Source organism: Cyprinus carpio, chromosome A5 (assembly GCF_018340385.1).
Source record: "Cyprinus carpio isolate SPL01 chromosome A5, ASM1834038v1, whole genome shotgun sequence".
Classification (NCBI taxonomy): Eukaryota; Metazoa; Chordata; class Actinopteri; order Cypriniformes; family Cyprinidae; genus Cyprinus; species Cyprinus carpio.
In genome coordinates this window covers 23,277,158-23,290,260 of record NC_056576.1, presented here as the reverse complement: position 1 = coordinate 23,290,260, position 13,103 = coordinate 23,277,158, and the positions used below count along the sequence as shown (strand labels likewise).

At 35.0% G+C, this 13,103-nt stretch overlaps 1 protein-coding gene across 1 annotated transcript in view; it reads right to left on the bottom strand.

Moving 5' to 3' along the window:
- Positions 1 to 393: 393 nt before the first annotated feature.
- Positions 394 to 13,103, bottom strand: part of LOC109097055 (cilia- and flagella-associated protein 299-like) — a 49,968-nt gene continuing 37,258 nt past the window's right edge. The window contains exon 4 of the mRNA XM_042756577.1: positions 394 to 949. Within this exon, the coding sequence (XP_042612511.1) occupies positions 779 to 949 (171 nt within the window). The 3' untranslated portion in view covers positions 394 to 778. The remainder of the gene's footprint in view (positions 950 to 13,103) is intronic.

The following is a 13,103-nucleotide window of genomic DNA, read 5'->3' as shown; positions in this document are numbered from 1 at the left end:
TTGCATACTGGATATACCAGCTTTAGATGTCTTTAAAAATCCAATATTAAATTATTGCATTTAGTAGACTGCAATTTTCCATTGCAGTATTTTACTGTGTTTATGTTTAGTTTATGTTATGTTTATTTTTACAATATTTATTTGCGGTTCACTACTTCATATATATATATATATATATATATATATATATATATATATATATATATATATATATATATATATAAAAATATAAAAAAACCCTTTTCATTTTGCCATTCAAAAGTTTGGGGTAAGATGTTTTTGAAATATGTTTTATGTTGATAAAAGTAGAGTAAAAAAACTGTAATATTGTAAGATATTATTACAATTTAAAATAACCCTTTTCAATATATTGTAAAATATAATTTATTCCTAAGGGCAGAGCTGAATTTTCAGCAGCCATTACTCTATAGTACACAAAGTAGGCTATATTATAGCATATACTCTTCAGTGTCACATGATCTTTCCTAAGTTGGTTTACAGAGGATCACCACTTGATTAATATTAATATTTGCATATGAAAAAGCCATTAATCATAATGTACATACTTCCCTTTAATCCACTGGCCAGGGCCAAAAGATGCCTCCTCTTCCTCCATTAGGAACAGGAAGTCTGTTTTGCTTTCACTGTATTTCATGCATATTGATATTTTGGAGAGGATATCCTTTTTAGAAAGACAAATGCTTCAGGGATAAGAAGGATGCATGCACATTAATCTGACAACATCTAACCTTACTAAAACAATAGTAACCGGAAATCATCACGCATGGGTCATAATATAAGTAGGCTTACCTTCAGTTGGTTTTGGCATAAGCCTTTTCTTTCTGCTGAAATATGGTTTAAAGTCTTCAAATTTTAGTTGGTGGGAGTAGTCTATATACCCAGATATTTCCTGTTCGTGAGAATTTTGGACCCTTATGAAAATGATGGACTGCAAGAAAAACAGGAGGACATACTGCATAAATAATCTGGAGTGCAATATGCTATACTGACAAAATAGACAAAGGACAGATATAAATCATTGCAATAGAGAAGATTCTGTTACGAATGCACCTTTAGTAAAATTGTGTAACAGCCCATACTATGAATCAGTAAAAAAAAAAAAAAAAAAAAAAAAAAAAATTGTTATTCTGAGTGGAAGACAGAAACACTGTACAGTTCAGAGTTCAGTCAGCAGTTGTTTTGTCTGGATGCTAATGATGAAAGAATGACTTCCAACCACATTTGCTGTGAAGAGGATCTTTGTTTTGGCTTGTCTGTTTACCTCTAAGAGACAGCGAGAGACAGAGTCACACTTCTTTTGTGAAATCATCTTTTTTGATAGCATAGTAAATGATATCACATTTGTATTTCTATCAGATCCCTGGCCATCTGTGGATTTCCCTTACATGTGCAGGATAAAAGTGAGCACTGCAGACTTGAAAAGGAACGGCCCTCCTTTAGATGCTTTAAACAGATGCTATCGGGTTCACAGCTGGCCAGGGGCTGATCCAGCTACCTTATCTGTGGCTTTTGCGCTTCCCCGTCAGTCTTGAAAAGAAATCATCAAGCAAAGGTGAGGAATTACAGTGGGCAGAGCAAGGATTGAAGATCATCTTTCGATTGCCGAAGAGGAATCAAAACTCTCTAGCCCACAGTCATACAATGGCAGAAAGGTTTCCTCTCGCCCTCATAAGTCCACAGGCCATGTGATAAAAACAGATCTGTGGAACTGACTGTTTCCACCAGTTTTCCGTAGTTTAACAGAACAGGTGTAAAGAACATTGCACCTTCAATAAGTTCCCCTTTGACTGTATCTGATAAAGAATCAGCCTCTTACAAGCAAACATTACTTACAGACTATATCAGTGCAAAATGAACTAAAAAGAGGTGAAAATTGTACTAATAGAATACAATTTTTTCAATTGTAAAACTCTACTTCACCAAAACTACACAAAACTACAATCTGGTCTTCCTTCATTAACAGGGATACACAATGTATTTGTACCATGCCTATTTTTTTATTTTAGATTTATTTTATATATTTTAAAATGTTACTAAATTTATTTGTTTTCACTTTTGTCATATTTTAATTTATTTAGACAAAATTGTGTACAATACTTAACACAATAATTAATTTTCTGTAGCCATTACTCCAGTCTTCATTATCACATGATCCTTCAGAAATCATTCTAACTGCTGCTCAAGCAAAATTCAGCAATGCTTTTTTTAATTTAATTTAAAGGCTTTTAATCAATTGAATGCATCCTTGCTGAATAAGAGCATTAATTTCTGAAAAAAAACTATATACATTTTAATGAAAATAATCTTCACATATCAACCAGAATTTTAATAATGTTTGTGCCCTCTCTAAATGTCAATAAAAATAAATTAAGTTGACAAAGTCAAAATCAGCGATTTTACAATTTACAATTACATCCAGAAATATCCATAAGCATGCCGCTTCTGTTTTGATAGTGTCAAAGGACTGACGACTCAAGAAAGGGTGATACTCTCACAAACCCACTCTTGAGCAGTGTGCCACTGAATGAAGAGAACACACTGAATGGTTTTTATCACCGGTCTGGCTGGTTCATGAGGATGTTTCCTCTGGTAGGATTTACCGATGACGCATTTCTTTCAAGGCTCGGACGTGTGTGTCCGGCTGGTATGGTGGCACCCTCTCAAATGCATAACACTTTGAGAGGTAAGCAGGGCCTCTTGGTGCTCTCCGCCTGGGAACAATCCTGCACTGTCAGGGAGGCTTGCAGGTGTCTGAGGGTGTCAGCTGGCCTCTGTTTATTATTGGTGAGCTGTGCTTTAGGAGGAATCCCAGGCCATCACTAACAACTGTGTAAATTTGTCGGGGTAATGAAAACATGACCTGGATGAGAGGAATGCTTGAGGTCGGAGTCCTTTTTTTTGGCAGCCTTACCCTTGTCCCTCTTTAGGTGTTCCTTGAAGGGGGGAGGGGAAGCTGCTTATTTGACTTGGATGTGACTTCACATAGTGGGGCTTGTGTAATAGATGCAGCGGTGAGTCCAGATGTGCTGAGGTGTTCTGCTTCTGTTGGGATCAGCCAGAATCGTACTGGGCCTTTAGAAAACTAAGAGGGCCTGGAAGTGCTCTACAGGGTCACAGGACTTCAAACAAAAATCCTCTAATCTGGCAATACGATGCACATTTTTTTCTTTTAACTCAAAACATAGAAATTACACCACCTCTGAACTCACACAACCACCCACTTGCCATTATCCTAGGGCTAAGAATACACAAACATATACATATGTTTTACATATAAGTTGGTAAATATTAAAATTAAATAAAAATATCATAGAATAAATTATATATTTATACTGTGGAAACATATGTGTATATATAAACACACACATTTCCTGAGGAATTTTCTTAGCCTGCATGAACAGAAGGCTGTAATTCTGTACATGTGATTTGAATTTGGCCAACATGTGCATGAATCTTTGGACCACAGCAGAAGTAAAAATGTTTAATGTGTTTGATAGTGCTTATTGAAAAACTTAAGTGTTTAGTGGTTTTTAAGATTTTTTTTTTTTCTTTTTTTTTTCAAAACTACTCAGCCTACAGCTGACAATCAGTGTGTGTTCAAAATGATTCAAAAATCTCAATACAGGACACAACCACAGAGTGGCTACAACAAATGATTGATGAATCTGGCAGTGTTTAAAATTTTTGTCTTTGACAGACTTACAGAGTTTCTGTGAAAATCTATGCAATACGAATGAAAATAATCAAAAGATGTTGCTTCCTTTTTCTTATAATGACAGGGTGTGTCAGAAGACAGATGTCCTGGCACGAGGAACAAAAATGTACAACTTAACCATACCGAAAGACTGGTTGCTCATTTTGGCAGCTGGACATTCAAATCTGGATTTACTTTGAGAATTTCTGAGTTTTAAAAATAGTTTGATATATATTCGCAAGAAGAAACTGAAAGAAGGAAAGAAAAGAAAGTAATCAAATCTTGTTACTGTGGGACAGCAAATTCAAAGCAGGTGGTGGAACTGTGACAGGACTTTTTGGGAAATACAGAAATAGGATTGCTTCGAGTTTTGTGGTTGTGAGAAGAAAAGAATGTATATCAAGAAAATCCCAAAAAAAGAAAAAAAAGGAGGAAAGGACAAAATAAGGTTGTTTATACAGAGGTTGAAGGGGAGATGGGATTTAAGCAAATGTTTACTCATGTGCTTGGCTTTTCCGATCATAAACACATTGCTTGGGTGTTTGTGCAAGAAAATAAACAGAGCCTGAGCAGGTGTCTTCTGGCCATCTACAAAACACCCTGAAAGGAGCTGGTTTTCACTCTGAGGACTGAGATGGCGCTCAACAACTGTGGACACTGTTGGGCAGAAAGCTAAGCAAAAAGACAGAATTTAAACAAGTAGAGATCAAACCACAAAATAGGTGGCTTTAACCAAAGGGGTCAAGATTTGACTGGTTAGCAGCATGGTTAAGACAACCCCTGCTGGTAAATTCTGTAACTACACCTTTATGGGGGGAAAAATGATATTTTCTTAGTTGGCAGCCATTGGAAATTATTTTTTTATTTTTATTTTTTTCTTCCAAGCAACATATAATTTATATTTCATTTAATGAAATTACATGTTTTGCCAATGACCATTATTGGGGACTCTTTAAAGCTGTATGGTACAATCAAGATAAAAATTTTTTTTACTTCAATTCAGCAATGCTTAAACAGTGTGAAAAAACATGCATGCTCATGCATTTTTAAAGAAAGAAACCATGCATAAATTGCAAGAGGCACAGCTTTCAAATACGGAATGCCTGTGCAACAGGTGGGAAATGTTCCAGATTTAGTAAAATCCATTTGAATGCTAAGTTCAGAGGTCTATATTGATGAGAAGAGTCAGCGTATCTACTGTCAAGGGAAAAGCTAAGATATGTTGAGAATTATAGCTTCAAAAACTAGCACCTGGGGCCAACAAAAGTGTCAGCACACAAATCAGTTGAGTTTAGGTCTCTTTTGAGATTTCCTATACCAATGTGACTCCACACAGCCAGCTTTCCCCAGCAGTGCTACTACTACAACCTTTTTCCACATTCTTTTGGCTTCCATGTCACTTTTGGGAAAATTTAAGTTTATCTGAAACATGTGCAAAGCACTGCCCTTAGGGACTTCATATGAACCTGTGAGAAACCTTTCCAAAGACTGACATTTATGGATTAAGTGCTCATCAATTTTATCAGACACTTCCTTTTTCCTAAGTCATAACATTTTATGTTTCTTACACATTATGGGGTAGTACAAAACACAGACAGGGAAAAAAAAAATACTACAGGTCATGGACTACTTAGATTTTCACAGTGTTCTGCTCTTTGTTTTTTTGAGTGTGAAGAACTTCATATTTATTCATCATATATTTGAATGGGATAACAAATGCTCCTTCAATCACACTGTTTAACACAACACACCTTATATTTAAGAAGGCAAGGAAATGACCAAAATCAGACTGGCTTGGTTATGTGAATCTGGATCCCTTTTGCAAACTAATGAAGAATTATCTTTTGGCTACAGACAAAAACAATAATGTCTGTAAAGCCTGTCTTTATTACTGAAGCACACCACCTGCACAAGCGCAGGAAGCGAAGCAAAGTGGAGGTGAACCAGAGCTGACTGAACACATGCAAAAATGCTAAACCTCAAATTAAATTAAAATTAAATTAAATTTATGCATTTAGCAGACGCTTTCATCCAAAGCGACTTACAGTTCATTCAGGCTATCAATTTCTTACTTATCATGTGTTCCCAGGGAATCAAACCCCCAACCTTGCGCTTGTTAACACAATGCTCTACCACTTGAGCTACAGGACCACTGCAAATCCTGACAAACTCTTAAGCTCCCCTGTCACTGCATGAAAAACTCTGAAAGAACATCATTTTCACTGTTTCATTAACAAAATGTATTTCACAATGACATAATTGGAAAACAAACATAACTGCTTTTCCATATATTCTTCATACAAATATTGCAGGGCTTGAGATTTGAGTCATCTGAGTAAACACACTTTAAAGTTCATTCACAAGGGAATTTATTTTTTATTTCCTGCATTAACCCCCCCCCCCCCATTTAAATCAATCACATGTTACAGTAGAGACGTATAAAAGAAACAAACAGCCAGTTAAAACCTACTGTAAAACCTGATAAGTTCAGAATACTCAAAACTTTTGTGAAAGCCGATTACCTCAAAACATAAAAGTAAAAAACTCAACAAACTGAAAAGTTTACATTTTATTTGATCTAATATTAAAATGCACTGTACTTAATACATACATCATACACAATGCTTTTAATTTCAGTTTTTCTGATGCAGTAGTGCTTGTTGAATACAAATACTAACCTAAAAATACACCTGTATGCGTAATTCATAGACTTATGCTGAAGTTCAGCATAAATAAAAGAAACACAACTGCAGTTGTACAATTGAAGATTTTTTTTTTTTTGTCTTATCAGAAATGGTGCGCCACACAAAATTAAAACTAAATTCCTCGTTCAGAAAATGTAATTGTTTAAATTGCATCAACTGTGTAACAGACTATAAATGTAGTGTTCTCAATCTTAATAAGGACTGAAGATCATACACTACCAGCCTTTAAAGTTATCCTGATCACAACAAACTCACGCAGAAACATGCACCTCGTTGCTGGGAGACGCATGAATATTAAACAATTAGAAGACAATATGTTTTCTAAAATCAACTCAAAATATCAAACAGGCTTGATATCCTCTGACTGGATGGAGTCTGAAGCTAAAAAATCGGAGCCTGAGCTGTGACCATCATACACAACGTGATTTTCAATCAAATCTGTCAGCTGAAATCTTCAGACTGGCTCTTGGCCACTAGGGTCAACTTCTCCAGACTAAATCAGACTGTATAGGTATGCTGTCCTTGCTGGTTCAGGGTACACATTACCAGCTGTAGTGCTGCGATTTGTCAAGATGGGAAAGCTTATGAATCTGATCATTTGTAGTACACATGGCTTGTTTTCATTATAACCTCCCCCTTGATTTTTCAGAGGATGATGCTATATACTGGGCTCTGTATTCCTGTGGATTGTAGCTAGGTAACCAGACCTTTGTTGAACAGTTCCTTAACAAACAGTAGCCATGTTTAACGATGAGTTAATATCTAATTTCTTTTTGTCTCAGACACCTGCAGGGCTGTTGCTATGATTTTAACTTGATACAATATTACAAGGTTTCCACTAGTGTTGAATCAAAGAACTGGGAGGAAAGTCTGACGCAATGGACCTCAAGATTTCTATGAATGGAGTAGAATGATAAATGAGTCATGTTACTAAAACCTAATGTTCTAGGATTGAAACCACATTCACAGCTGCTATGTGTCCCCTGACTGAATGTAGCAGGAACTTCTGTGTAAAAACGTTTGTTGAATTCTTGGGCTGGACATAAAAGGTGGCCACAAACAACTTTATTTTGGAACGCACCCCCTTCCTGTTATTTAAGAAGAATGTGTTAAACTGAGAGCAGAACAAAAAATTAATCTCATATAGTGTGATGTTGGATGTAATATAAACTAAATCATGTTTAACTCTCCACCTCACCGTCTTTATTTTTTACATTTCTACCTGTACTAGCTGGACATGAGTGGTAACACTTAATAAAAAGGTTCCATTTGTTAACATTAGTTAACACAAACTAATAATAAATAAATAAATAAAACCTTCTAAAGGATTTATTAATTTTAATGTACATTTTAATATTTCCTAATATGATTATTTTATTTATAAGGCCTGAACTAAATGAACTAAGATTTTTAATTACATTAATAACTAACATTAACTAATGGGGCATTATTATAAAGTGTTACTGATAAAGTTACACTCTAGAAAGAAATAATGAGAAAGCAATTATGAACTGCTTTGCAACCTTGCAATAACAGTTCAAGGGGACAGTTTCCAATAACTAGGGTGACCATTATATCCTATTTTTTCTAAATTGCCTAAAATGTCTTTGTTTTTCTATTATTTTCATACTTGCTGAAGGCAATGAATGTAAAGTAGTTTGACCAATAGCTTGCAGGCATTGTACATAATTGGCCAATCACGGCATGCCACGAAAAAAAGATAAAACCCGGACCCGGAAGTAATTTAGAAATCCCGACCAGGACATGTCCGGGAAAAAGAGGATTTATGGTCACCGTAAAATAACCAGGCTGCTGGAGATATGCTGCAACTGACAGTTTACTCATCATCAGATTACTTCTACTAATTTCATATTTGACAGAATAATCTGTAGCTGTTTTACAGCACATTCAAAATCTTTTGAATTCATATACAATATGCACTTCTCACTGTAAAATGAATGAATGAATTTCAGAAAATCCTGATTACATACACAGTGCCTTTATGGGGTCTACTGTCAATTACCACTATTCAGCGGTCATTAAATTTATAACTGCTCTGCCTGTGTCTGCTTTAACAATAAAAGGTGCACATTTTATATACAGTGTGTCTTTTCTGGGCCCCATTCTTCAAAAGGAACTGCAGGCCAGGATAGACTTATGTCTAAAGCATTGCAATCATAGTAATTACACAGTGCCTCTGGCCTAACCAAACTTACCCTCCTGTAATTAGGAGGGCTAGTCCCAAATGCACCGTGATAACATTCCTGCCTCGCACAGGACGGTCTTCTGCCCTGCTGACTACGGACTCAAATTCTGTTCTCGATGCACATGAAGGTTCGTTTGCATGTTTTTTTTTTTTCCTGCATCAGACTGTTTACATACCTACAGGTGGTTCGACACAGAAAACACTCAGCAAGGGAGAGGGAAGAAGCTCATCTGGGCCACTTCAACTGTCTATTATAACAGCGGCTCATTATTCTCAGCTAGTCTGAAAATAGAAAACACCAACTGTCTTTATCGCAGGTGACATCTAATATCTCTACTCAAGACAGTTCTTGGACACTTTGATCACAGGGAAGTGCGATTACGAAATGCCACGGGAGGTGTTAAAAAGAACCCACACAGGTGCAGGCAGCTTTTTTCCTAGGAAAGAGTAAGAGAGGGTGAGAAAGAAAGAAAGAAAAAAAAAACAGTAAGGGGTAGTAGGGTGTTGTCCGCTCTGCCTCTTGTCAAAAACCCTTGAGAAGCAATTATTTCCCTTTCTTCTTTTTCTTGGAAAATGCTTTGCTTTTCGCTATCCCTGTGTAAAGGGTAGAGCATACACGGCTGCTCAAAACAACCCACTGGAGTATTTTAATTGTTTTTAAGAGATATTCAGCCATAGCAAAGTTGAAGAGGAAAAGGAAATATTGGCTGGTTAAGAAAACATTACTTTATATTTCATCATCCCTTAATAACTACTAATGATGAGAAAAACAGATCATTCCAACACACCGAAGAAAATATTAGTTAAATATTAAAATGTAAATACTGTAAATATAAAAAAAATGAATACATGTGTTAAAACAATACAATATATACAATTTTATAAGGGTTTTATAATTTTTTTTTTTTTTTTACCAGTTTAACTGTGTGCCTTCATTTACTGACAGTGTGAAGTCATTTTTGCAGTGGTCATACTGGTTTGAAAATAAGCCACACACAATTTTTTTTCTCTCAATGTGGTTAAAGTCATCTTTGATGTTCTTGACCGTAAATTACACAATAGTGATGAAATGGGGTTGGGTGTTGTGATATTTACTGTACAGTTAGAGGTTAAGGAATGCTTTTCATCTGCCCATTTGGGCCTGGGGGATTCATTTGGGGAATGCTAGGACTGCATTCAGAGTGGTCAATAACTTCGCTGAAAGCAAAGATTATTACACATTTCCTGTGGCCACATGGAAAAAATACGGAAATCTTCTTTAAAATAATTTTCATTATCTGTGCTTGGATATAATTAAATAGAACTACATACCACCAACTGATCACAGTTAATGTTCATAAAAATTGTCAGCTCAAATTTTGACATAAGCAGTGAGAGTAGTATATTTAAGCTCCAACGAGCACTAAAGATCTTATTATTAAATGCATCAGTGCAAAAGAAAAAGAAATAAAGATGAAAGTAAGAAAGAGAGAAATAAAAAGAAAGATTTGTTGATGCATGCAAAACAAATGATGCATGGCTTCAAAGCACTGGGTGGAGTGTAATGTGTAATTTCCACCCAAAAATGTTTATATCATTGTGATCTTAACAAGGTTAAGAAAAAAACAAACAAACATATATTCCTCTTATGTTAAGCATCATTACCCATTATGATAAGAAGTCTTGATAATACATGAAGATCTGATTACTGTAAAAGACTAATTTGAACTTGTGGTTAAAAACTACTTAAAAGAGCTAAGATTTTTATCTATTATTAAAATGTCCCTTAAATAACTTCATAAAAGTCATCAAACACACTCTTATTTATGATTCTAAAGCAAATGTATCTAACTGTTAGTGTTGTTCTTTCTTAAATAACATTTCAAGACTGTCCTGTTTGTAGTCCAGCTAATATGACTTGAACAAGTGTAAGTATATATATATATAAACTTCTTATACAAGTTCTTATAAACTTGCTTATTATGAAATAATCAAAAGCATCTCTTAGTTCAACATTTTGCAGCCTCTGTTCAGCTCCCCTAAACATTCTCATAATTACTAACCTCACATGAATTTCCTTGTATTCCTCTCAATTCATTTGTATTTTTTTGCTTCTTTGCGGCCCTGCTCTGAACAAACTGATGATCTACTGTTTAAAAGAAATACATCACACACTTCTCTCAGAAATTCTCATTTCAAGTTATATTAATCCCTCAATTAATTTTCCTAAACACCTAATACAACAGTATGAAGCTCAAATGACCAGTCCTGCTATAGGTCTAAAATAATGTCACTTCAGGGATGCTTTCACTGCAACAGGCTCCCTTATTTTCTATACAGCTCCACTTTGTCAAACTGACACACATTTTGGCTACAAAATATTATTTTTTAAAAACAAAAATATGCTTTGGATGAATTAATTGGTACCTGTTACATATTATTTATGTACATAAGGTCAATTGTATTCTTAAATAAAGACAGACACAAAATCACCTTGAAACAATTCTTCCAAACAAACTATACCAACAGTTACGGTAGAAAAAGCAAAGATTATTATTTCCAAGTACTTGAAAAAGAAAGTAATAAAAACGTTTATTAATGCATGATTTTTATCACACTCTAAAATGAGATTCTCTTGAGTGTGGTTGCCACACATCTGTAAACACCTTTACAGTTTTCCATAGAACTCACATGCATTCAGTTAAGCATAGGGTTACTTTCACTGGACTGCATGTGGTTAGTGGTGCTATTTATATTTAATTGGTGTGACAGAGCAAGTGGCATAACAGTGTGAGGCTGGCAGGGCTCTTGATGACTAATTCCCGTATCAACTTATGTGGTACAATTGCACACAAACCATCGGTTCAAATCCATGCTTTGAAAAGATCTGTTTGCAGATGGTACATATTTAGCAGTAGTCTTATAGAATACATAAAAGTTGAGTTAACACTGAAAATGTTTTCTTTAAGAAAAAGTTACAAAGTTACAGTGTAATTAAAAGCAGACATAGTGACTATCCCACAGATATGGAAATTTGATATAAATGTAAATTCCTACACATTACACACTTAATAATTGTTTCAATATTTGGATTTTTCAAAAGAAAACAAAAAATGTAGAAACATTTGGCAACCTAAAAACGGATTGCGGATTTGATCAATTATTTACTATACTGCAACAATCTAAATCCTAAACCATCTGCAATCAAAGGAAAAAAAAAAGAAAAAAATTCTTATTTGTCTGCATAAGTGCTTGCAAATGTGGTAACATTTTATTGGAGGCTAAATACAGATAATAATTTCAGTGGTCAAAAACAATTTAACAAAATGAAAGACCTGTTAAAGATTGATTCTTAGCTTGGTAATTAAAGGTTAGGAAGACAAAAATAAACAGTTGAGAAACAAGGTTATGATTAGACCTTTGAAAAGCATGATAGGCCTAAGAAGGAAGACAAGTTTGCCCTATATTTAAGACGGAATCCATTACTTCATCCAACTTGGCTTCTTCCTTAGAGTGAAAAATCACTTTCAAATGAATTTTATAAGACACAACGGTGATGATGACAATGAGCCATATGGCAGAATATGAGTTTGAAAGAATGGAGTATACTGACATTGTGTTGAAGACATGAATAACTTTATTAGCGCTGGGACTAATGGGTAAACCAGGCTAAACCTCGCCTACCATAACCACAGCTGAGCTTTACCACCACCACCCACTGAAAAGGACAGAATATTGAGTCTAAACTGATGATTTAGACTGAGCTTAACTGTATGAAGACCAATGACTTTATATTGCATATTTATGCAATATGCTATTCCAAGAATTTTTACAATTGCATGTTTCTTTTGAAGATTTACAATATCATTTTAATTCACACTGATTCGTTGAAATGATACGCAATAAATATACAATCAACTAGCCTATGTCATTTTTGGAGTAAAAATGTAATACAATTCATTAAACACTCAATTAAAGGGGTCATATGATGCAATTTCAAGTTTTCCTTTCTCTTTGGAGTGTTACAAGCTGTTCGTGAAAAGATAAGATCCCTAAAGTTGCAAAGTCTAAAGTTTTAAACCCAAAGAGACATTCTTAATAAAAGTTTAAATCGTCCACGCCCTCCTAAAACGTCTCATTTAAATACACCCCCACATGTCTATGTCACTATGTGGGAAGATTTGCATAACACTGCCCAAATGTTAACGCAAAGAAAGAAGGTGTAACTTTGATTCTCGCTGTAGTATTGTTGCTGCAGCCACACTGTTTCGTTGTAAATGCGAAAATACTTTGTTTGGCCTTCCAAAAGAGGACACAAGTAGAAATCAGTGGTTAAGTTGTATTTACAACACTGTTCCAGAACAGTTAAACCCAAATATTCAAACGTGTGCAGTGCATTTTATGGAGGACTGTTTCCTGATCCTGGGAGAAAAGACTACAATGCCGGCTGTTCTGAGTCACAGTCTGTAAGTACGTTTACATATTTAAATGATTTGCC